Below are 27,659 nucleotides of genomic sequence, written 5' to 3' on the forward strand. Positions count from 1 at the left end.
AAAGGAAGATCAATAGAAACAGAATAATGACTTCTCGTATTGACAGGTGTTTGTTTATATACACATGACTTATGTAAGAACGAGTTTGATATCAGAAGGATTAAATTTTTAGTATAATTTAATAGCAAAGAATATATACTAACTAGTACTTTAATACACATCATTCAAAAGTAGGAAGCAAAAAAGTATGGAAAAAGTCAGTAAAGAAAAGGACCAAGAAACTGAATATAATAGAATTTAATAGGATTTAAATTCTGTAAACAAATGATGTTGAACTAGACAACAGTCGAAAATGGGTACTAGTTTTTGGAATAGATTATGATGTACCATACTGTATATATGTAGTACTTAAGAAAGAAGTGTGACAACAAGACAAATGAAATTAAAGAGAGAACTAGATTCACACCCAACGACATCGAGGCAACTTCCACAAAGTGCATAATCTCATTTTAATATTATACATGTTTTTTATAGTTCTGCTTTCAGTATTTTACTTGTTTTTTTGTTATTCTTAAACATGGTCGACTTGTGCATGAACACTACCATAGGTATAGTTAATCAACACGACAAAACATTCTAAAAAAGGAAAGGGGTCAAAATAGTTAGGGAATCAAAAATGAAACCTGGTGACTACTGAACTTTCAAATAAATGTCAAGAAAGTACAGTAATTTTTCTGAGCGATGTATAACTATCCCTCCATATTCATTCAAGTGCCAGATCGTATCACGGTTTTGAATAGCTCGTTAGCATCCATGTCTGTGAGAAGCATCCTGTACACTTACACACAAGATAACAGAATTATACAGTGAACGAAACCTCGCAGTTGCCACTGATCATTTTATACGCCAAATTTCGTTTAATTTCACTTCTGCTGTGAAAGTGAAGAAACTGTAGAGACAGGATGAGCAGTGTGTGGAATGTATTACACACTCTTCGGATGAGTCGACTCGCTTTTGCAAATGTATTTAGAGAAAAAGTATGAGTGGAGGTGAGAATACATGAAAGTGTTATAGAGGCTCATGTAGTGGAGGCGCTACTGAAAAGGCATAATGCTGAGGATAGTCGGAATTGTTTCCATGCATGATTGAAAAACTTCCAATTTGTCAGACAAGAAAGACATACCACATAAATTAAGTGATAAGAAATTCGAAGTTCAGAATCCGCTTAAGAATTGCATATGAGTAATTGTTGCAAATTCGTGCATGTTTCTTAGAGCAATAAAAAAAATTAATGTAGCGACGTGTTTAGACAAGTAATTTTTAAGTAATTATCACAGAAGAATAATGCCGAGTTCTTTTCGGTCTAAATACGTTTCCTTTTATGCTTCCACCAACAATATTTTGAGCGAATGGGTGCATCATGAAATTTTTGAAGTTTGATGTTTGTCTTCAGAGAACACATACTCGTAATTCATCTCATACATAGAAAAAACAAAAGCGGAACGTGACAGTAGATTAATGTTGAATTTTACGGGTTTTTGGTAGGTACGACAGTGAGCAGGCATAGTTCATTTACACGAACAGTGTTACTTCAAACATTGTTCTTTATAAATGAAACAGGATTGTGTTGAGGACGATAATTGAGAATGCATAACACCCATGAAGGACAAGTGCCAAGTAATAAGTCACTTATTTACAATCCCTCTCGAATTTTAAGCTGGATTTTGGTGTTTGATACGCATGCAGTTTTGTCGTATTTTCGGATGCTACGGCAAACCTGCTACAAGGCTAAAATGTCGCTTTTCTTGCATGGAATAATATTGTACTGCAGACTCAGAAGTAAGCGTTGTTAGTAGAAGCGTTGCAGGGTAGCCTATGTATACAGGCGAACTCAGTAGCAGCCATAGCGTGCGTTTCATACAGAGGTGAGGCAACATAAGTTCTACGGCTTATTCCACCGAAATTCTTAGTAGACAGTCGTGATATGGTCTCACAAGCAGTTCATTCTGATCCTGTAATAATGGATCTCTAAACTCTTGCAGTATCGAGCCACCTTTAAATGTTCGCCGTTTCGTAGTTCCTGTTGACGGCTTTGTTGTACTGGGATCGTCATGAACTGCAAAATGCATGGAACCCCTAGTGCATTCACATGAGTTGTTTGCAGACTGGGCGATTGCAAAGTTAGTGATTTATAACAAAATTATGTTATCGACTTGAATGTGTAACCGCTGCCTGCTTGTAGCTTGAATTATTAAAACCAACTATTTAAACCTTCAAAAAATTATACTTCTCTAGTCCTGAAAAACAGATATTTGTATGCTCCATAATTATTCATCCACTCTCAATTTAATCCTACCAGCGTTTCTCTTGAAGCCTTGAAAAAGAATGCAGTCAGAAAGTGTTAAATATTAAGAACTGGGTGAATGAAGTGGCAACTGGGAAATTTCGCCATGAATATTGCATCCAGCAGAGTGATTGCAAAGCCAGATTGAGACAGAATCTTTTTCTTTGCCAAGATAGGTCATTTTTCTACTGAGTTCCTTATTAAGTATTAAGGGAGGTCCGGTAACGCTGTATCGGACAAGAGCTGTTTCTAAATTCTAGCGCTAGTGGCAGCTCGTGTGGTGCTGGTGCAATGTGGGTCATGACAGACAAGACCCCTCACGCGATTTTGCATCAAAACAACAGTGCGTTTAAAAGTGAGTGACAATACATTTCTATTTCTAGTGAGATTTTCGGTGCACGAACCTAACTTTGGAATGTTGCGTTTTGTTGGCCAGTATGTAATATTACATTTCTGTTGTGTCTTTAGATACACCTGATAATATTATCTAAGTTGTGGGCCTTGACAATGGTTCAAATGGTTCAAATGGCTCTGAGCACTATGGGACTCAACTGCTGTGGTCATTAGTCCCCTAGAACTTAGAACTACTTAAACCTAACTAACCTAAGGACATCACACACATCCATGCCCGAGGCAGGATTCGAACCTGCGACCGTAGCAGTCGCACGGTTCCGGACTGCTCGCCTAGAACCGCGAGACCACCGCGGCCTTGACAATGTCTGGTCCAAGTAAGAACCATGGGAATGTTAAATAACCACAGCAGTACTTTCGGGTTGTACCAGACAAAACAGATAGAATAAAACTAGAAATCTTTACGTTTTTATTGCTCTAATAGGCAAACATGGATCAAATACGACATAAATGAGATGAAAATAGCAAGAAGGAAACTGAAGAAAAAGTCTGAATTGTTGTAATGACAATGAGAAAAGCGAATTAGAAATATTCAGTTCCAAGAATACATTAGTGATACACTTATATCTTGAAAGGAAAACAAAGAGGTGATCATGAACACTGTTTTAGAAAAAAAAAGTTTTTTCGGAGAACGTTCAGTGATAAACAGGAAATAGTATTGTACGATCCTGTTAAATACTTAGCCAGGTTATGCATTTGAGTAAGTGCAAGTATGCAGAGTTGCTGAAAATAAAATATCGTTTCAATAAGACAAAAATGAAAGCGGGTGAAAACTTTTACTGCGATTTTATGAAGCGATATGAAGTCGTAAAGCTGAGAACAACAAATGAATCCACGAGTTCGTCGCTGGCAGCGATTTTCAAGGAGTAAGTTGGCAGATTTTTTTGACAAATTGGTCGAGCTGATGGAAAATAAATTCAGTCCTGCAAGTATTTTTAACACGGTTATAACTTGTGACCATACTGACAGGCCTAAACTCATGCCCGTGAAAGGCAAAAATCAAATAGGGAAACTAATTTCAGTCGAAATAGGCACAAACGTCACTCTTTTGCTCTCTGTAGATGCTTCAGGGGACTTGTCTGTACCACCACTTTGTGTATTTCCTTGCGCCAAACTAGATAGTGAGTTGAGAAAGGATGCAAGGATGCACAAACAGGAGAATGATGCTCAGCCAAATAGCTGGATAACTATGGAGAATTTTCTGAAATGGTTGCAACTTTTTAAAGATAAGGTGAATCCAACCGAAAAAGACCCTCCCTTTTCGACTATTTTTCGGCCGTGACTATCGCAAGAAATATGTAAAGGTTTTTAACTACCGCTACCAGTCACAAAATTTGTTAACTAATGTATTATTTGAAACTTCCTGCCAGATTAAATATATTATTTATTTATTGTGCGACAGGTTTCGAGGGATTGGTTCAAATGGCTCTGAGCACTATGGGACTCAACTGCTGTGGTCATCAGTCCCCTAGAACTTAGAACTACTTAAACCTAACTATCCTAAGGACATCACATACACCCATGCCCGAGGCAGGATTCGAACCTGCGACCGTAGCAACAGCGCGGCTCCGGACTGGAGCGCCTAGAACCGCACGGCCACCGCGGCCGGCCTTTCGAGGGAATATCTCATCATCAGGCTATATGGCATTAACAAAAACAATGTCACAAATTTTGTGATTGGTAGTGGTAGTTAAAAACCTTTACATTAGACCCTCCCTGTTTATTGCGAGGGGTTACTCAAACCAAAAATATTTTGTAGTGATAGCTTTTACCCAAGTTTGCCCCTCCAACACCAGTTGCATAAAACTTTACAGGTTCTTCAAAAGTGCATACTGCGAGGCATGCTCTTTCTGGATGCGAAAATATCCAACCTGCATATTACGCTGAAGGAAAAGTTGTATTGGTAAATATTGCCTTTTCTAAAATACGTCGAATAGAAATGTCATGCACACAGTTATTTTGCCATTAGACGGATGTGATTTCAGCGATGTAAATTGTGCGCCATCACCGAACAAGTCAAGATTTGAAAGAGCCTTTCCGTGTCCCCTACACATCTAACATGACAAGGCCAATGTACGATCAAGGAAGGTCGATAATACATCAAACGTCTGTGAAAAGGTTTAGTTCCCTAGTACTTCTACTTCTCACAATTTGGATGTGTCTTCAGGACAAGACAAATGAAGAGATGGGAGAAGACCAGGAAGACCAATTAAGTAGTGGTGCTGAAGGCGCAAACTGCCCTGTGGCTAAATCTTATAGAATGCGTGCAGAAAAACGGGTTTTAGAGACGATTTCATCTCTTTCGAACTGTTCCAGAACAAAATTTAAAACTTGAAAAATCATAAAGAACGAAGTGAATTCCCCCGCCAACACCACTGAAAGTATAGCTTAATCAGAAGAAACGGAAAAAGAGAAAGAGAGGAGGGAAAAAGCTGAAAAGTAGTTCAACCATAGAAATTTAAAGTACCGTCCAGGGCCGAAACTGAAACAAAAATGATAAAATTCTAAAAGAAAAAAAACTAAAACAAAACTAAAGTTCCAAAAGAAAGACGGGAAGAGAACCAAACAGACATCCCGAATAATTTGCAATGAATGACTGGATTCAGTGTCACGTTTGTAAGGGTTGAGCCCATGACAGTTGTGCTCTTATCTAGCTGAATAGTCTTTGATACACGCGTGATGGATTTTTTTTACTAAATGTTAAATTAATATGTTGATTTGGAATTATCCTGTTCAAAACTTTAATTCAATGACTTTTATTTTCAATTTTCGCTGTTTTGAGTCAATCTTACGAGATATAATTTGTACTTACGTCAAATTAATGTTTATTTCTTTCTGTAGCAAAAACTAGATTTTTTACACATTTCAGTTTCGTATCCGATAGAACGCCTCAAAAATTAGCAGACGAAAATGCAAAGGGATGAAAAACTATAAAAAAGACAATACATGTATAATCTTTCGACAGTGAGTGTTACAATTCAATTAAGTAACGTACAACAGTATTGTTTAGTGTGAAGAACGTTGTAAGACCGTCTTCAATAAAAATTCTAATTCTGAGAAACCTTACGTGTCAGATGCTACCCGACTTTCCTGTAAATGTAAGTCATAATGTGGCATGATATGGGCCTATGATCGTCTTTCCTGTTGCAGATAGCTGATAAATGTAAAGCCAAATGAAAGAAAAATCAGTTGCTGCATTGTTTCCATCAGATCAAGTGGTCTCCGCCTTCCTTGTACCACATGCAAAAAGGCCTACCTACACTTAGTTTTGGATTGCGGTTTAACATGTACTGCTACTGAGAAATGTCCCAGAATTCCACTTCTGGAAATTACAAGCAAATGGACCCTTACTTGTCGATGGTTTTGTCATTCGCAGAACTTAGACGCAGGATATTAGGTAGCTGCGCGCTTGAATGTTTCCAGTCTTTAATATTTCGCCGTTTGTTACTTGGCTGTTGTCCATACAGTGTGGCGTGTCTGCAAGAGGGAAGCGTGGAGAAGGAATGATGTTAGAACGGATCTTTTGGTAAGTGTGTGTTTATTTTACTGTGAGAAAAGAAAGAATTATACAGCAGCAACATGAGTTGCTAACAAATAATTCGAATGGCGAAACTTTGGTTAGCCATTTGAATGTGATGAAAGGTCTAGTGTGCATTTCGTAGGACGTATGGGGAACGAGCAGACAGAGTGAAACTCGCACTGTGAAACACTTGGCTCTCAGGCTTGAGCTGTCCCATTTGGACTTTTGCGTGGTGTCTGTGCACCGCCTCGTAATGAAATGCACTCACGCACGCAAGTAAAGTCCGCTTTTGGCCAATGAAGCTCTTATGTATGAAGAACTGCACCCCATAAATATTGCAGTAATATCCAATTAGATCTCGAGAAAATATCAGCCTCGAGCAGAGACTGATGACTAACTCTTAATGTATGGAAACACAAAATTGTGCACTTGGCGAAAAGTAAAAGAACGCTATCCTTGACTGAAGGATTAGTGAGTGAGAACCACAACAAGCTGTGTCGTACAAATATTGAAGTATGAAATGGAGTTACCAGGTTGGCTCGGTGTAGTCAAAGCAAATGACTGGCTACAATTTACTCGTTTGAGGCTGAGAAGCAGCAGTTTCTTTACAAAAGAGATTGCATACAAAACAGTTGTACGTCCCATACTAGAATATTGCTCATGTATGGTCGGACTGACAAGGGACATCAACGATGTTCAAAGAGGGGCAGTGCGAAGAGTCATGAGTATGTTTGACTGACAAATGAGTGTAACGGAAACACTGAAAATCTGAACTAGCAGAGACTCCAAAAAAGACACATAAATCTAGGGAGAACTTACTTGGGAATCTTTTAAGAATCGCCTTTCAGGGAGGCAACTACGGATGTTCTACAGCCAACAATGTGTCTATGACGTAGAGATCGCGCAGTTAAAATTAGGCAAATTACATGTCGCATGGCACTCGTTATTTCGACGGAACAGTAAGAAATCTTCATGTATGGTATAACAAAAAGTACCCTCTGCCAAGCACTTGGCAGCGATTTGCAGAGTATAGATGCAGATATAAACGCAGCTCCAGTTTCAATGACACAGCCGGAGAAACGCATTATCGCAGCCACTAAGCACGTCACCTTCTAGAGGTGACTTCGAGTGTTAGGGAGTATGTAGTGATAAGAATATTTTGATTCGTCACCAAAAACCTGGAAGTGTGGTACTGAGGCAGTGTTGGTTATTTATTAACATATGTTTAGATTATCAATTGCGTGAGTGAAGGGCCTGACAGAGGAACGGCATGTTTGGCGACACGTGGCTCATTGTCCCGTATTAGGAAGAATTTAGTACAATAGCCATTTCTTGGAAGAGGACGTGAGAGAAAAGCAATTACATTCAGGGTGGGCGAAGAAGAGACAGATATTGTCAGGTTCAGCTCGCGCCCAAATCGACCTTACAAGGAAATTTAACAAATCTTTACATATACGGGTTGATTCAGCTATGTGTTTTATGTAACCTGCAACACCTTCAGAAACCAGGCGCTAGATTTTCGTATTCTCTCACTCGCTACATGCAAACTATTAGTTCAACTGAAAACATGAACAGAGCCTTTTTGTAGGAAATTTGATGCAGTTAAATTTTATCCCGGGATATGTTTTCCCTGGAGACTACGGTTTTCGAGAAGCGCGTTTGAAATTCACTTTTGTACGTTTTTCTTGAATAATTCGAAAAACTACAGCCTCTGGCGAAAACATGTCGCATACAGAGTTGAACTGTATTAGCTTTTTCTATAAAAAGGTCCTGTCCATTTTCTCAGTTGGACTAACAGTTTGCAGCTAGTGAAGGAGAGAGTATGAAAAACTTGGTGGTATTGGAAGGCGTTGCGCGTTGCATAAAACCCATAGGTAGGGTCAGCTGAACCATCATATATATATATATATATATATATATATATATATATATATATATATGGTGTTCCATTGATAGTGACCAGACCAAATATCTCACGAAATATGCATCAAACGAAAATACTACAAAAAACGATAATCGTCCAGCTTGAAGGGGGAAACCAGATGGCGCTATGGTTGGCCCGCTAGATGGCGCTGCCATAGGTCAAACGGATATCAACTGCGTTTTATTAAATTGGAACACCCATTTTTTATTACATACTGGTGTAGTACGTAAAGAAATATGAATGTTTTTGTTGGACCAGTTTCTTCGCTTTGTGATAGATGGCGCTGTAATAGTCACAAACGTATAATTACGTGGTATCACGTAACACTCCGCCAGTGCGGACAGTATATGCTTCGTGATACATTACCCGTGTTAAAATGGTCAATATCGTGTTGACGTATGGCTATTGTGATCAAAATGCCCAACGGGCGTGTGCTATGTATGCTGCTCGGTATCCTGGACGACATCATCTAAGTGTCCGGACCTTTCCCCGGATAGTTAGGTTATTTAGGGAAACAGGAAGTGTTCAGTCACATGTGAAACGTCAACCACGACCTGCAACAAATCATGATGCCCAAGTAGGTGTTTTAGCTGCTGTCGCAGCTAATCTGCACATCAGTAACAGACAAACTGCGCGAGAATCGGGAATCTCAAAAACGTCGGTGTTGAGAATGCTACATCAACATCACTTGTACCATATTTCTTCGCACCAGGAATTGCATGGCGACGACTTTGAACGTCGTGTACAGTTCTGCTACTGGGCACAAGAGAAATTACGGGACGATGACAGATTTTTTGCACGCGTTCTATTTAGCGACGAAGCGTCATTCACCAACAGCGGTAACGTAAACCGCCATAATATGCACTATTGGGCAACGGAAAATCCACGATGGCTGCGACAAGTAAAAGATCAGTGACCTTGGCGGGTTAATGTATAGTGCGGCATTATGGGAGGAAGGATAATTGGCCCCCATTTAATCGATGGCAATCTAAATGGTGAAATGTATGCTGATTTCCTGCGTAATGTTCTACCGATGTTACTACAAAATGTTTCACTGCATGACAGAATGGCGATGTACTTCCAACATGATGGATGTCCGGCAGATAGCTCGCGTGCGGTTGAAGCGGTACTGAGTAGCATATTTCATGACAGGTGGATTGGTCGTCGAAGCACCATACCATGGCCCGCACGTTCACCGGGTCTTTCGTCCCCGGATTTCTTTCTGTGGGGAAAGTTGGAGGATATTTGCCATCGTGATCCACCGACAACGCCTGACAACATGCATCAGCGCATTGTCAATGCATGTGCGAACATTACGGAAGGTGAACTACTCGCTGTTGAGAGGAGTGTCGTTACACGTAGTGCCAAATGCATTGAGGTTGACGGACATCATTTTGAGTATTTATTGCATTAATGTAGTATTTACAGGTAATCACGCTGTAACAGCATGCGTTCTCAGAAATGACAAGTTCACAACCGAAATAAATGTTCAAACGTACCTACGTTCTGTATTTTAATTTTGAAAACCTACCTGTTACCAGCTGTTCGTCTAAAATTGTGAGCCATATGTTTGTGACAATTACAGCGCCATCTGCCACAAAGCGAAAAAAGTTTTACAACTAAAACATTGATATTTCTTTATGTACGACACGAATATGTAATAAAAATGGGGGTTCCTATTAAAAAGAAAACGCAGTTGATATCCGTTTGACCTATGGCAGCGCCATCTAGCGGGCCAACCACAGCGCCATCTGGTTTCCCCCTTCAAGCGAGACAAGTTTCGTTCTTTGTAGTTTTTTCGTTTGACGCTTATTTCGTGAGATATTTGGCCCGGTCACGATCAATGGACCACCATATATATATATCTATATATATGACGACCACCAACGATCCTTTCTAGTCGGAAGCACACAATGACCGATATCATACGGGAATGAGCGATTGAGAGTAAGGGAACCTTGCATAAGTGTTGGTGCGTCAGCAGTGGGTACCAGGCTCGGAATTTGGGCCGAAAAGGAAGAGTGCTTGGATAGGTAAGAGATCCAAGGCTTCCGCACGAGTAAAATGGGAAATCCGGGTTCGAGTCCCGGTCTGGGACACATTCTGACCTGTTACCATTGATAAATTTCAGTGCCCAGTGCCTAGTTCTATCGTCATTAAAACCTTCGAACAAATTCTTGTGGAAGAAGGGTGCCTGCAAAATCAATTAGGCTGGGAGCCTGCGAGGGGCCACTGTGACTGATTCGCTGAAACCGACCGCCAATGGAAGGAGAACTGTTTTCAGGCTAGTAAAAGAGCACACTGTTACACGGCCAATGTTAGAGAGGAGACGTACCGTTCCGTCGTCTCCGTGAAGAATGGCCCGTGCGATATTGAGGTCGCGGTCGCGGCAGCTAGGCGTGTTGCAGTATGAATGTAAACTCTCCGTGCGTAGTAGAACCCTGGCGCAATTGTTTCTCCCACGCTCGTCGTATTTCTGTGTGTTTTTATTGTCATACCTTGTTCATTGAAATACACTAAGGACATATGACGTTATTATCAAGATTTCTAATTCTATCAGTTCTTTTGCATGAGTGGCCATCCTGATTTAGGTTTTCCGTGATTTCCCTAACTCGCTCCAGGCAAATGCTGGGACGGTTCCTTTGAAAGGGCACGGTCGACTTCCTTCCCCATCCTTCCCTACTCCGATGAGACCGATTACCTCGCTGTTTGGTCTCTTCCCCGCAAACAACCCAACCTCCATGAGTAGCCTAGACAGTAGATTGTGTGTTGCTTTCTGTACTCATTCCGGAGCTCTAATATGGATCCACCCCCTGTCGGCAGACAGGCTTGGACCCCGTGGCCGCTGTGTGCAGTACGGAGCCGTGTACCTGTGACGTCCTGGAGACGCCCTCGTGCTGCGAGTCGGCGGCGAGGCCCAGCTGCTGGCTGCGGGACGCCTCCCTCAGCACGGTGTGGCCGTCCGGGCCCGTCACTGCGGAGGAACTGTACTCGCCAGAGGACGACTCCTGCACCACTTTCCAGTAGACGCCGCTGTCGTCGCGGGGCTCCATCGCATGCTGTTTGTTGCTCTGCCTGCGGCATCGGTAGTCACACTCAGCAACAGGCAAGTCAGACGTGTCTACATGTAGCAAGGTACACTGACAGTTATAAACAAAACTACAAAATTGTAATTTAGAGAAAAAAAGACAGTGCAATCTGCATGCCGGAAGACAAGCACCTGTCAAGCAGCACAACATAAACTTTCGGTAGTAACTGCATTCCCTGAGTACTGCCATACAGAGGAAACCAGATGGTAGACTCTAATATACACTACTGGCCATTAAAATTGATACACCACGAAGATGACGTGCTACAGAGGCGAAATTTAACCGACAGGAAGAAGATGCTGTGAAACGCAAATGATTAGCTTTTCAGAGTATTCACAGAATATTGGCGCCGGTGGCGATACATAACACGTGCTGACATGAGGAAAGTTTACAACCAATTTCTCATACACAAACAGCAGTTGACCGGCGTTGCCTGGTGAAACGTTGTCGTAATCCCTCGTGTAAGGAGGAGAAATGCGTACCATCACGTTTCCGACTTTGATAACGGTCGGATTGTAGCCTATTGCGATTGCGGTTTGTCGTATCGCGACATTGCTGCTCGCGTTGGTCGAGATCCAATGACTGTTAGCAGAATACGGAATCGGTGGGTTCAGGAGGATAATACGGAACGCCGTGCTGGATCCCAACGTCCTCGTATCACTAGCAGTCGAGATGACAGGCATCTTATCTGCATGGCTGTAACGGATCGTGCAGCCACGTCTCGATCCCTGCGTCAACAGATGGGGACGTTCGCAAGACAACAGCCATCTGCACGAACAGTTCGACGACGTTTGCAGCAGCAGGGACTATCAGCTCGGAGACCATGGCTGCGGTTACCCTTGACTCTGCATCACAGACAGAAGCGCCTGCGATGGTGTACTCAACGACGAAACTGGGTGCACGAATGGCAAAACGTCATTCTTTCGGATGAATCCAGGTTCTGTTTATAGCATCATGATGGTCGCATACGTGTTTGGCGACATCGCGGTGAACGCACATTGGAAGCGTGTATTCGTCATCGCCATACTGGTGTATCACCCGGCGTGATGGTATGGGGTGCCATTGGTTACACGTCTTGGTCACCTCTTGTTCGCATTGACGGCACTTTGAACAGAGGACGTTACACTTCAGATGTGTTACGACCTGTGGCTCTACCGTTAATTCGATCTCTGCGAAGCCCTAAATTTCAGCAGGATAATGCACGATCGCATGTTGCAGGCCCTGTACGAGCCTTTCTGGATACAGAAAATGTTCGACTGCTGCCCTGACCAGCACATTCTCCAGATCTCTCACCAATTGAAAAGTCTGGTCAACGGTGGCCGAGCAGCTGTCTTCTCACAATAAGCCAGTCACTATTCTTGATGAACTGTGGTATCATGTTGAAGCTGCATGGGCAGCTGTACCTGTACACGCCATCCAAGCTCTGTTTGACTCAATGCCCAAGCGTATCAAGGCCAGAGGTGGTTGTTCTGGGTACTGATTTCTCAGGATCTATGCACCCAAACTGCGTGAAAATGTAATCACATGTCACTTCTAGTATAATATATTTGTCCAATGAAACCCGTTTACCTTCTGCATTTCTTAATGGTGTAGCAATTTTAATGGCCAGTAGTGTCGAAAACCATGAGTCGTGCTTGGATAAGTCAAACGGTAGTGCACTTATCCACGACAGGCAAAGGTCCCAGGTTCGAATACCAGCCCGGCTCACAGTTCTAATCTGCCGGGAAGTTTCATTTCACAGAAAAGGAAGGGGAACTACACGTAAATTGGATGTGAGAAGTGATACTGTGAGAAGAATCAGATTGAGAACCGACAGACTTATGACGGGACAAGGCACCTGCAGTAATCGACATTCCCTCAAACTAACTGAGATCCTTGGCAGAGCATGCAATGACATAATTAGGGTATCGGCACTGCAGTTGCTCAGTAGACGCCAGGCCATAATAAAAGTGTTTACGTTTCTACCGAGGAAGTTTTCTATAAGCTCTGGGGAAATAACTGAGGTAATTTTGTAAATATCCCTTCAAAACCTTTTTTAGCGTCCCGATTAGGTCTTAGTGCATGCTAAGTACGCAGTTATTTCCCACTGTTTGAATAGTTTTATTAACAGTGAGTTCCGTTGGTCTTGTTCAGATTCTAGTGCGCCCGTCTTGGCTGTCAAGGTCAAGAATTTATAAGGTGCGGCGCCTCTTCTCTACAGATCGGGATACATGCCGCAATAAAACCCCGTACATTTGCCGCACACTTTTTGTTTGGAGAAGTTGCCACACAAATCAAATAGCAATTTTAAATAAGTGAAAACATTTCTGTTTTGTTTGCACTTTCGTTCAAATGAGTTACTGTGCACAACAAATCTCGATGACCCGTATGACGACACGAAAGAATCAAGAAAAGTATCACTAAATATGTGTAAGAAGTGCGGAAAATTATAACGTAAACAACAAAAAATGCTTCGTAATGTTGCACAACTTCTAAGTTTTGATTAAATGAAGACTGCACAATTTTTGATATGTTTTGTGTCGATAGTGGCCGATAAAGTAGAAAGATAACCAAATGAACGAAGTTAGTAAATCTTACTTTTGTTTTTGATTTAATATTTCACTATGAATTATTGAGCGTGTTAACTAAAGACAAAGGGATTATATGTCTTGGTTTTAATGTTTTCAAATATCAATAACTAAATTAGTTATCTAAACCAGTGAATTACTTTGTTATATAAATATCATTAAAAACTATTCTTAACATTTCATATTTTCTTCTACACACTACAATGTATTTATAACCAAAAATGTATTTATAATATACAGTTATGACTTAAAAAAGGGGTAGTTTTGCGGTTTTTAATATGTGGCATATCGCCCATAGCAAAGGGATAGATGTTTTCAAGGTCAAATATAATGTTTAACTGTTACACGGAAAAAACAAAAAAAACTGTTTGTCGTAGACAAATAGTGTGTTTAGTTGTCCAAAAAAATGTTTTATTAAAAGTGCACCATGGGAACCTAACCTAACCTAACTTAACCTAACCTGACTTTAGATATGCAATTATGAAAATGTGCGCCATCTCTCCCAGATTTACCCTACTCCATCTTATATGCAAGATATATGAGGCAGTCAAAATACCCTCAGACTTCAGGAAGAATGTAATAGTCCTAATGCCAAAGAAGACAGGTGCTGATATTTGGGAATATTACAGAACGATCAGTATAATAAGTCATAGTTGCAAAATACCGACACGAATGTACAGAATAATGACAAAGTCGGTAGAAGCCGACATCAGGGAAGATAAGTTACGGTTCCAGAGTAATATATAAACAGGCAAGACGACACTGACCCCAAGACTTATGTTAGTAGACAGAATGAGAAAGTCAAACACATATTATATCATTTGTAAATTTAGAATACAGCCTTTAACAGTGTTGACTCTTTTAAATTCTCAAGATATGAGGAACATAATTCAAAATGTTTTTTTCCAACTCGTACAGAAACCAGACAGCAGTCATAACGGTTGGAGAACATGAAAGGGAAGAAGTAGTAGGGAAGAGAGTAAGACAGAGTTATAGACTATCCACAATGTTACTTAGTCTTGAGCATGCGGTAAAGAAAACTAAGGATAAATCTGGAAAAACGAAATAAAGTTAAGAGAGAAGGAATAATAACTAGAATGTATAGCAATGATATTCTAATTTTGTAAGAGATAGCAAAGGAGTTGGAAGATCAACTGAATGGTATAGTTAGTATCTCGAAAAGAGGATATAGAATGAATGTCAACAGAAGCAGAACAACTAATCGAATGTGGTCTAATTAAATCAGATGATGCTGAGGAAATTAGACTGGGAAATGAGATACGAAAAGTAATAGATGAATTTTTATATTTGGGCTGCAAAACAACTGACAGTAGCCAAAGTAGAGAGGATACAAAATGCAGAGTGGCAGTAGCATATATATATATATATATATATATATATATATATATATATATATATATATATATAACTAGCATCAAGCAAACTGTTCCAGCCAAAAGATACAGGTGCCTGCCCTTACTGACTGCCAATCCAACAAAATCAGAAACAAAGTTGAAAGAAAAAACAGTAATCAATAAAATTATTTGCTGACTGTGTTTGTGGTATCTTTAGGAAACATTTTTCAATCACATGCCAACAGGTTTTTATGTTATAACATTGGAACACATTTTTCCACTACACTTTTTTACGCTTCAGGTTATCTTACAATACTGAAAGCAACCCTGACATCTACTCAAACTTTGGAATTTCTAAATTTGTTCATGCTGAATTTCCTGTTCAGTACATAGGTTAAAAGGGATGTAACTTCATATCCTGTTTAAAGATCACATCACCAACCATATTAAATATGCAATATACGTGATACATCAGCAGCAGCACATATAAAAGATACAGAACATAGAAACAAATAACAGCTTGAAAGTATCGCTTAAAGTATAGAACGGCCATAAGATGGGCCTATATTGCAACTCAATAAATCTTTTTGGATGTTACTCAAAATTATTGATGTGTTTGCTAAAAACTGTTAACAATATTTATGTAGTCTACTTCCAGCTGTAGCTTTTACAGAAATAATATTTGTTATTGGATTAAGGTATGTGACGCAGTAACATAAATGTGCCATAATCTGTAGAGCCCTATTACTAACTTTCATGACAGCTTGCTTCTGTTTTCAAATTAAAGTAATTAATTTCTGGCTTCTATACTGTTATAAAGAACTAAAACTTCCATAACGCTGATCTATTTGGGCATATCGGAGCTATCTCTCGCCAGTGTCCAGAATCTCCGTGACAGCTAACATCTTTGCGCTGTAAGGCTTGCAAAAAATATGATTTTGAAATATGTGACAAACGTGTGTAATGTACTACGGCTTGATTCATCTGGATATGCGGTTAGTACAGCTGGCAATGTAGAAATGTGTATGACACCTACCAGCGCAGTAAGTAATGTTAATGATTCTTCACCAGCTGAACAGTGCCTATAGCTGTCTGCCAAACAGACGTGTACATGTCACGACTAAATCACACAATGTAAAAATATATTAATGCACCTAGCGACGATGGAATGACTGCTGAAACGCATTACTAAAACAGTATATGACATTCACTTAATTTATCTAAAACTGACAAAAAAATACACAGCTTCAGTTCATTATTCTGTAAATGTCGTAGCTGTTGGCAGAGTTGGAGGGTGGGATTTGTGAGGGTCGTTGGAAGCAAGAAATTTACGTCTAGTGGGTATCAATTGTTGTTGCTGTTATTATGCAGAGCCCTAATTGTGCTTTTCGTTGTCTGCGGAGTAGAGTAGCAACGCTGTTTAGGCGTTTCAGACCTTCATTTGCCCCGTGTTTCTCTCTGAAAGCACCATATTGATTTAAAACACTGCAGTGCAGTATAATGTTGTCTGCCATATTGTAATAAATTTGTGAATGTTTACATCAAGTTATAAAGTTAAAAATGAACATTTTATGCAGGGAAAGTCGTCAAAATGGACGGAGGGATACTCAGTATTGTAGTGCAGTGTTACGCTGCAACACTGCCGTGTAACTCCCAAGTCTTACGAGAAGCTGAAGTAATTTTCTTGTCAGCTCTCGCCGATATCTTGCAGTAAATTTTTCACTGAGAGATACATTAATAACATTTCTTACGTCAGAGAGATAGGCAACGTTGTTGGGACGATGGTTTGCCGTGGAGAAAGGAGAGGAGAGAAGACTGGGATTTTGTGTCTCATAGAAGACGGGATCATTGAACACAGAACAGAAGCTCGCAACTGACGAGTGTAGTCTATGAAATTGGTCGTGTCCTTCTCAAAGGTACCATTCCAGCATTCTGTTTAAACGGTTTGTGGGAGATCACAGAAAGATAAATGTAGACGGCCAGGTAGGTATTTGTACCTCACTCTTCCACCTGCGAATCGAGTGTGCTGTGAGGCTTTACAAGAAGATAATTCATGGGGACTAGTTCTTTGAAGCCATTACAATTGATCTCAGATCGGAAAGTAGATTAAAGGGGAGAGAGAGGGAGAGGGAGAGGGAGAGGGAGAGAGAGAGAGAGGGAGAGCGAGCGAGAGAGAGAGAGAGAGAGAGAGAGAGAGAGAGAGAGAGAGCAGGCATGAAACGTAGAGGGGGTGGGATCTGCTTCAAGTGGGGCAGAGAGGGGGCAGACACTTTCATAACGCTGTGACTACTGACCTGTGGCCACACTGCAGTCTGTAGGTGAGCTAGCCAACGCCCGGAAGGATAATTAATATCATTAGCTACCTGCAATTGGCGGAAGCATACGCCACGCATGATTCAAGACTGGCCTGACTACTGACGCGACAAGCACTTTAGCTTCTTCTATCACAGCGACTAGAGAAAGAGTCGTGGAATAACGTTTATTGTATGGTGCTGGTGTTTCAGCAGTACGACGCCTGTCATCCTATACAAGCAAGGATGGCCGTGTGACTGACCAAACACAAGGGTTCAAGTGCGCGCTTCGCCTTCTTTCAGCCATTTGCAACTCGCTGGTAGCAATTATCTCTGGTGCTGAAATCCCCGCGCACTTACTTTTTTGTGCGGAACTTTTCCGTCCTGAGCACCACAGACAACTGGTGAGGAATTTTAAGCTTCTGCAGAAGATAGCCGATGGCATCAGGAACAGTTAGAGTAAACAGTATCTTTCGCTTCTTTGTTGTTTCCAAGTCAACCACTGAAAACCGAATTGTTGGCGTCGTCCTCTTGCGAAAGGACGCCCTTCCTCAAACCGAGTGGAAAAGGCTAGGTTACAAAACAAATTAGGAACAGCTCGAGATGGACTGCCTTGAACTGTCATCCCAGTCACCCCAGATAGAACGGATTACTGCCAGACCTGTCCAGCTGCTCATCACACTTGAAGTAGACCGGGACTGGCGAGATGTAGAAGAGCAACGGCACTCTACATGTTGGTCTTAATGGAAACGATTTTTAACTTTTTATTCGCATTTTGTCGACTTTTGTAGTGGCCCTGTGGACAGGCCTCGACTCAGCTGGTGCCGGCGCCACATGCCGCACAGTGGGAGTGTTTGTTTACCTGTGGATGTCTCTGGTGGGCGACTCGGAGTCGCGGATCTCCTTGGACTTGAGCGAGAGGAAGCCCTCGTCGGCCAGCGAGTCGGCGTGGCGGATGGTGGCGCTCTTGGTCTCCTGCTGGCGGAGGTCGGAGGCGCTGCCGCCGAAGTGCGGGGGCGGGGGCGAGCCGCCGGTGACGCTCAGAACGTCGCGCAGGACCTCGCCGGTCGTGTAGAACTCTCGCAGGCGCTGCTCGCGCAGCTTGTACATGCGCGCGCGGATCTCCTTCTTGCGCGCAAAGTCGTCGGTCTGCTGCCACTGCAAGAGGCCGGCAACAAACTCAGTCAGTGGCGTGCCAGAAGAGGCTGTTATGCAACAGCACTGAACGTTCGAGACACACAAACACACACAGCGGCAGCCATCGCATTCGTACACACAGAGTCCACCACCTGGAAATACTCTCATCCGCTGCTCATAGCGCGAGTTGTCCATCGCCACTATATCATTGACGTATCTCCTGATAATAAAATGCATTGTAGTTCTCCCATGACACACCAGCTATGAGTGTTCCAGTTGAGTCATAACTAGAACCCAGGAAAGCGATCCTGAGATTTTTGTCAATAAAATAGGTATGGTAGTGTCAGCCTTCTCACATTAGTATGTGACAGAAACGTGGCGTTTGTTTCAGAATAGCTTTTTCAAAGATTAACTACAGTCAAGGTAGGTGTGATCCGAAATAGGCATATTTTGTGAAATTAAAAGCACTAATAATGAAGACACAAAAGAATTAAAGACGTTGGCTGAATAATAATTCCAATACTTCAGTTTAATAAGTCACGGCTGCAAAATACTAACGCGAATTCTTTACAAACGAATGGAAAAACTGGTAGAAGCCGACCTCGGGGAAGATCAGTTTGGATTCCGTAGAAATGTTGGAACACGTGAGGCAATACTAACCATACGACTTATCTTAGAAGAAAGATTAAGGAAAGGTAAACCTACGTTTCTAGCATTTGTAGACTTAGAGAAAGCTTTTGACAACGTTAACTGGAATACTCTCTTTTAAATTCTGAAGGTGGCAGGGGTAAAATACAGGGAGCGAAAGGCTATTTACAATTTGTACAGAAACCAGATGGCACTTATAAGAGGCGAGGGACTAGAAAGGGAAGCAGTGGTTGGGAAGGGAGTGAGACAGGGTTGTAGCCTCTCTCCGATGTTAGTCAATCTGTATATTGAACAGGCAGTAAAGGAAACAGAAGAAAAATTCGGAGTAGGAATTAAAATCCATGGAGAAGAAATAAAAACTGTCAGAGACAGCAAAGGGCTTGGAAGAGCAGTTGAACGGAATGGACAGTGTCTTGAAAGGAAGATATAAGATGAACATCAACAAAAGCAAAACGAGGATAATGGAATGTAGTCGAAAAAAGTCGGGTCATGCTGAGGGAATTAGATTAGGAAATGAGACACTTAAAGTAGTAAGGAGTTTTGCTATTTGGGGAGCAAAATAACTGATGATGGTCGAAGTAGAGAGGATATAAAATGTAGACTGACAATGCCAAGGAAAGCGTTTCTGAAGAAGAGAAATTAGTTAACATCGAGTATAGATTTAAGTGTCAGGAAGTCGTTTCTGAAAGTATTTGTATGGAGTGTAGTCATGTATGGAATTGAAACATGGACGATAACTAGTTTGGACAAGAAGAGAATAGAAGCTTTCGAAATGTGGTGCTACAGAGGAATGCTGTAGATGGGTAGATCACATAACTAATGAGGAGGTATTGAACAGAATTGGAGAGAAGAGAAATTTGTGGCACAACTTGACTAGAAGAAGGGACCGGTTGGTAGGGCATATTCTGAGGCATCAAGGGATCACAAATTTAGCATTGGAGGGCAGCGTGGAGGATAAAAACCGCAGAGGGAGACCAAGAGATGAATACACTAAACAGATTCAGAAGGATGTAGGTTGCAGTAGGTACTGGGAGATGAAGAAGCTTGCACAGCACAGAGTAGCATGGAGAGCTGCATCAAACCAGTCTCAAGACTGAAGACCACAACAACAACAACAACAACTACTACTGTCAAGATAGGTGTGATCCGAAATAGGCCTATTTTGTGGAATTAAAAGCACTATTAAGGAAGACACAAAAGAATTAAAGATGTTAGCTGCCAATGAGCACTGATTTATATCAATGGAGCAAGCTGAAAATTTGTGCTAGACCAGGCTTCGTCCTGGGTGTGCAGCTTATTAGGGAGACGCGCTGCGCAGTCCAGTATGCCATCCTGACACAGTGGTCATCACAACCACACACACTACACTACCTAGTGGCTGAGGTACTGCGTTGGAAAGAAAAGAAAAGGAAAACACTAATTAATCTTCCAGGTTGGTGTGGTACATTCACAACGAGGTAGAAAAAGCACAACAGTACACTCTGGTTGTGGTAACATTGGATAACTTTAGTAGTACACAGTTGATCTCGAATTCGTGCTTCTGTTAAAGACTGCTTTGCTTTCGGAACTATATCTTTCCTTATGGACGAAATACTCTTTAGTTAAGGAAGGATATTTGGGGAAAGCAACCGGCCATGGTGTTACTGAATCAACGATCCCCGTTCTCTTCTGTGACGATTAATATGCATAGCCAGAAATCTATACCAGACTGATACTATTATCAGCCTGTGGCATTAGAGATTTTGAAAATTGTTGTTGGGCATGGGCGTGGATTCTGTAACCTGCGGAGTCCAGCAGATCGAGAACGTATTTACAAGAACGGAAGCTATTTGTTCTCCCACGCGTCGGGGAGAGGAGACATGGCGCAGAAAACAGATAAACTGGAACTAGCCGAAAGTTACGGATCAGTGTGCTGACAGAATATGAAACACAAGTAAACGTGGTTGACTTAATTTGAACCGATTAATTTCTGTGGGTGTTGACATCATTGTTAATTAATGCACTATACCAAGAGGTGGAATGTAAACAGAGCTAGTAAGGGATGGACAACAATACCAAATAACTAGAAAGGAATGAAGGAACATAATTAAAGTCATTGAAAAATTGGTCTTTTTGGACTAGCTGTTTGGCTGATCTACGTAAAAGGAAAAAATCTGCAACTGTATGTGTCGTCTTCCTTCCCCCTTTGAGATCTGCAAGCAGAGGCGTCGTGGTGGCACTTGGACCTAGATGTAGCTGTTCCGTGAACTGACGGCAGAAGAAACTATCATTGGCAGGATGGAGCCAATATATGAAAAGCAGAAGGCAACGTAAAATGGCCAATCAAGAGCTTATGTGTGGATTACATTTCAAACTTTCCCACAGCGTTTTATTAAGTAGGTGGAATACGGTTTAATGGCCCTTTCACTGTCGAAGTTATTAGACGTGGAGGACAATCTCGTACTGAGGGAAGTTCAGGGAAAATCATGGGCTGCCCTTTCGATGATATCATTCTGGTATTTATCTTACGCGATTTAGGAAAATCATAAAAAAAATCTAAATCTGGATGACCGGACAGGGATTTGAACTGCAGTGCTTTGGAATTCGAGCCGAAAGTCTGATAATTGCTCCGCCTCACATGGCAGCGTTCTATGAAATGCAGGGGAAAGACATTACTGATGGTGGTCCCCCTAGTGGAAAAGTTAATCCCACTGGTGCTTTCCAAGAGAGGTAAACTGCACTGCAGCCGTTCTCCCACCGCGCCAAGGCTACAAATTTGATACCTCATTCACAAATAAGTGGGAGGCTATGGTAAACTATTCTAATTAATAATAACGTGAGTTTCGAGTTTTAATGCTTAATTATTCCTGTATCAGCGCTATAAAAGTTTACCATTTATAAAACTCATTAAACACAGCTTGCCGGCCGGTGTGGCCAAGCGGTTCTAGGCGCGTCAGTCTGAAACCGCGAGACCGCTACGGTCGCAGGTTCGAATCCTGCCTCGGGCATGGATGTGTGTGATGTCTTTAGGTTAGTTAGGTTTAAGTAGTTCTAAGTTCTAGGGGACTGATGACCTCAGATGTTAAGTCCCATAGTGCTCAGAGCCATTTGAACCATTTTTGAAACACAGCTTAGATCCGAGTATCTGCCAAGATTCCAACCTGAAATCTTTCAGACACTCAAACAGTGATACGACTTGGTTGAACATTACCAAGGCAATGTAATTTCATGTACTGGTTCCATTAGTCATTACAAGTGAACCCACAGTACTGACGAAAATAAACGATTTTCCTCTGTTTATCATAGCTCACCATACCTATCATTTCGCGCACAGGAAATGAAAAATTTATAAAGTTCTGGCTGCTTATTTTTAATACGATAAAAAGAAATTCTCATCTCCTTGGACATCACTCAGTTTGGTATGCTTTCGACAGGATGCTTTGAAATGCATACTACCTTCCTAGCAATGCAAAAACGTCCGAAACAAAATTTAGTATTATTATTTTCGATGGTAAATGGACATAAAAATGTGAATTTGACAACACTCATTACATGTATGTCAAATATCTTCGCTGAATGCGGCTGCGATTCAAGTGGACCTAATGTGTGTAAAAGAACACAATGATATGACTGATTTTTATGGCTGAGGTGGCCTTCCTAGGAGAAGTATCAACTTAATAGGGGAAGGCAATGAAATGAGGGGTAGACCAAAACGGAGATACATAGAGTTGGTGTTTATTGCTTTGGGGGAAGGGGCATAAGTGAAAAAAACGGCAGCAATGCTAACAATGGGTCATAAAGCGTGGACGAATGTGGCGCATGGTAGTGACTGCGCGTGTGAAGGTAAAATAGGTCTCTAAAAGTGAAGAAATAAAAACGATTGTACTCTCGTTTAGCACTAGTACTTTGTATTTAGTTACGTTTTACACAATATGCGCAGTAATTTTTGTACAAGAATTATGACGCCAACTAGTATACTGCTCAGAGTATAATTATACAGTGAAAACAAAGAGTCCTACACCGTTAATCAAATCCTCCACCTCGAGTATTCTAAGCCAACATACTGCACACTGCACTAACTGAAATACGTTGTTATACCGAACTGAACGTAAGTACATAAAGTACTCATGGATGCAGTGATGCCAAAGTACTTTTCTTTGACGCCCTTTTTATACTGAAAATATGAACTCAAGGAAATTTTATTACAGGCACGTTTGTACTGTTGCTACCCAAGCAATCGTGCTGAGAAGTTCGGGTACTCAAATTTTCCTTCGTTCTGTAAATATAACTGTACTGGAATACCGGAACGTCAATACTTTAATTAGCGATAGCATTTTACCCAGTGTGCTACGTTTGTATTTAGATTAGCTATTTGTCACAGATACTGAGGAATAAACAAGTCTTAGAGAAGATCAACAGAGAATTCACTAAAACTAACCCACAAGGGATGCAGCTGCAGTGTGTGAGCATTATTAGACTCGCCCAAGTAGTATTAACAAGCAGTTTCAAGACAGCAGAATGATGCAGAAGTATTACAGAGTGGCTGAAAAAACAGACAGACAGAAAACAAAACAGAATGTGGGGTCATAAGTAAGAAAATCCAAAGTGCTGCAGGTTTGAGAGTAGATGGACTCACTCTCAAGACAGATGACCGCTTCGAGTACTTAGGGAGTCTTTTTCGTAATGACAAAAGCACGGATATAGAAAAAGATGCCCGTCTAGAAGCAGCTGACAGAAGAGTTTACATTTGTATCAATAACTACAAAATCCGCCTTTATCGCTAATATTATATGTATGAGCAGCTTTGATACACAGGGTGTCCCAGAAATGTTGCGACAAACTTCGAGGGATTGTAACTTTTCACGTTGACGGGCCGTAGGCGGAAGGTCTCGCAATGTTGTTCTTCACTGATCGCGCCGTGATCGCAGTGGAGAAGATGGAGCTAGCTGTTGTGTAGAAAGACGTTATCTCCTATGAATGCGATGCTCTGTTGTCTCCGTGGATGTGGGTTTGGGACACAGGTTTCCATCCGCAGTTTATTTTTCTTCTGGAAGCCTCTAAAATCGCCAATGCTTTTCTATATACTTGAGGGGAAAAAAAACTACGGATGAAAACCCGTGTCAGCAACCTCATCCACCAAGACAAAAGAGCATGGCATTCATCCATCTTTTCCAGTGGCGATCGTAGCAATCAGTCGCGATCACTGAATAACAAACAACACTGCGAGACGTTCCGCCTACGGTCCGTGAGCGTACAAAGTCACGTTTCCTGCCGAAGGGGTTGCCTAGTGCCAGGCGCCGCCGTCTATACCTTTAACGCTCTGTAGCGACTTTGGATAACGTTTCCGGACACGCGTTCTTATCCTCGATTTGTCCCTAAAGACAAGCTCTAGAACACTTCTAAGTTTGTCGCAACATTTCTGGGACAGCTGTTATAGTAGGATGAAGAGAAACTGTTAATACTCGAAAGAAAAAAAAAAAACTTAACAAACATTTTTGGGCATGTTGTAATCCAATAGAATAACATGGTATGGAGAATAGAAAAAAGGAAGAAAGTGAGTTTGCACAAACGCCGTAACACTGACGAAGTGCCAAAAGAGAGTAGTTTCATGTAGGCTGGTCACATGTCAAGAATGTTGGAAAAAGACAAGCTACATACAGCATTCTGTAGGACAATACCAAGAGCGAGAAGATGAGGAATACTCAGAATTAGGTTGCGAGACAATACCGTAAGTGACACAGCTAGCATGAAAATCAAGTCGGACTGGACAGCAAAAGCACCCTTTCCAAAGAAATGGAAGAGGCTCATAGCGGTTACTTGTATGTGAACCTTCCACTTTAAATCACTCTGTACCCATACTGCTAGATATTTTATGGATGTGATTGCTTCCAGTCATCGTACCGCAGTCGAGTAAATCATACAATAACGAAACATTCTGCCAGTTTATACGCGGTACTTTACACTTGTTTATCTAGAAGTGAAACTGCGAAGCCCTGCACCAGACGACGAACGGCTGCCAGAGTTTCCTAGCACTGCGACTTCTCCGCCGGCCTGAGTGGCCGAGCGGTTCTAGGCGCTACAGTCTGGAATCGCGCGCCCGCTACGGTCGCAGGTTCGAATACTGCCTCGGGCATGGTTGTGTGTGATGTTCTTAGGTTAAGTTAGGCTAGGTTCTAGGGGACTGATGACTTCAGCAGTTGGGTCCCATAGTGCTCAGAGCCACTGCGACTTCTCCGTATACCACAGTATCGTTCGCGAAAAGCTTTATCCACTGGGTCATTTCATACACTGTGAAAAGTAATGGTCGAGCAACACTCCTTTGGGGTACTGTGCCGGCCGGGGTGGCCGAGTGGTTCTAGGCCCTTCATTCAGTCCGTAACCGCGGGCCTGCTACGGTCGCAGGTTCGAATCCTGCCTCGGGCATGGATGTGTGTGATGTCCTTAGGTTAGTTAGGTTTAAGTAGTTCTGAGTTCTAGGGGACTGATGACCTTAGAAGTTTAGTCCCATAGTGCTCAGAGCCATTTGAACCATTTTGGCGTGCCGTCCGAAGGTACTTCTACGTCTAAAGATTTCTCTGCATTTGGAATGACATGCTCTGTTCTGTTTCCTACGAAGTCATCAAACCAATAACACAGCTGGGCAAACATATTGTACGCTCACATTTTGTTCGTTATGTGACAGTACGGAACCGTATCGAACGCTATCCGGATGTCAATGAACTTGGCATCAACCCGGGTGCCGGTATCTGCTGCTTTCTGGGTTTCGTGGACGAACGGATGGCGCTGGATTTCACACGATCGCTGCGAAGGTGCGGCCACCGTGCCGCCCGTCAAGCTCGGTAAACATCAAAGCGTTCGGGCCAGTGCTAACGTCAGCTGTAATGGGCACTTACCTACACGCGAGAGGCTAGATGACGTACGCTGTCCGGCAGCTAATGAGCTAATGCGAGGACGGAGCGGCGAGCACTGTGTCCGTCTCGAGAGCCGTGTCAACACTGGGCCAGTGGCTGAGAGGCGGCAGACGCCACTGTGCGCCGAGCGAGCGTCGAGCGCGTCTCTTTTGTCGCGGCTGTGGGAGACCCGCGGATTCCGGCTAAACGGGAGGTCAGCGCGCGTATAAGGAGCATGCCTCGCTTTCCAGGGCGGCAGCGGGTGCGTGAGCTCACGGCGGCTTCTGCGAACCGGCCCCTGGACGCGCTATCGCGTTGCAACCGGAGACCGCAGGCCCGGCCTTGGCACGGTTCGCCCGTGACATACGCCGCGCCGGCCGATACGTACGCCTGCCTATCCCCGGTCGCTCGCGGCGCCGACGAAAAGGGGCCAGCAGGCTCCGAGACACGGCCGGCTCACCTCGGCGCAACTGCGCGCTCTCGCTCACGCAATTCCACGACCCCAGCGCTGTTATGAGAACTGAGAGCCCCTTTTAGACTAGCGACTTTCTCGTTTCAATCGACTATTCGCGGCAACTGAGTCTGTTGCAGCGCTCCTGGCGTTCTACGCTTGAACTGACGATGACAACACGGCAAGTGCCACAAACCGATTTCTCAGAAACTTCGCTCAGTGGAAGAGGAGTCGAAAGAAGCGAATACGTATCTAGGCTTGTCCGTAGAACTCGACCGTCTCTGAGAAAACGACGGTCAAAGTTTCGACAATTCAGAGTCGAAATGGTGGCTCAGTGACTAGCGTCACGGCCTAATTTTCGCGGTCTATGTTAGAAACCCGATTTTCATTTATTTCATTTTATTTTTTCATTTATCTACCAATGTCAAACAATGTTCAAAATGGTTCAGATGGCTCTGAGCACTATGGGACTTAACATCTGTGGTCATCAGTCCCCTAGAACTTAGAACTACTTAAACCTAACTAACCTAAGCACATCACACACATTCATGCCCGAGGCAGGATTCGAACCTGCGACCGTAGTGGTCACGCGGTTCCAGACTGAGGAGCCTAGAACCGCACGGCCACACCGGCTGGCACGAAAAATGTTCAAATGTGTGGGAAATCTTATGGGATTTAACTGCTAAGGTCATCAGTCCCTAAGCTTACACACTGCTTAACCTAAATTATCCTAAGGACAAAAACACACACACCCATGCCCGAGGGTGGACTCGAACAGCCGCACAGTCTATGACTGCAGCGCCCTAGACCGCTCGGCTAATCCCTCGCAACTATCTACCAATGTCCATAGAAGGTTACTGTAGAACGTTTCTTATCAAGTTGCGGAATACAAGGGCGTTATATTAATTGTAAAATTGTCACTGGGTTTTACAATAAGTGTCATACAGGGTGACAATTATTCAACTATATGAAGAAAAACTTAGTTACAAACTATGGCGTGCACACTCTTTATTCAACATGTAAACGTCACAACAGATATCCGGTCTTACGTTATGGCATGTTCGATATGCCTGCCATCTTTGGCGATGACGTGGCGCAGACGAATACCGAAAT

General features: G+C 42.4%; 1 protein-coding gene across 1 annotated transcript in view; it reads right to left on the bottom strand.

The window, feature by feature from the left end:
* The window catches only part of LOC126201522 (microtubule-associated protein futsch-like), a 461,240-nt gene that overhangs the window by 289,947 nt on the left and 143,634 nt on the right, over positions 1–27,659 (bottom strand). The window contains exons 2-3 of the mRNA XM_049936792.1: positions 18,304–18,599; positions 11,010–11,214 (exon numbers count right to left, since the gene is read on the bottom strand). Coding sequence (XP_049792749.1) covers positions 11,010–11,214; positions 18,304–18,599 — 501 coding nt within the window. The remainder of the gene's footprint in view (positions 1–11,009; positions 11,215–18,303; positions 18,600–27,659) is intronic.

Source organism: Schistocerca nitens, chromosome 1 (genome assembly GCF_023898315.1).
Source record: "Schistocerca nitens isolate TAMUIC-IGC-003100 chromosome 1, iqSchNite1.1, whole genome shotgun sequence".
Taxonomy (NCBI): domain Eukaryota; kingdom Metazoa; phylum Arthropoda; class Insecta; order Orthoptera; family Acrididae; genus Schistocerca; species Schistocerca nitens.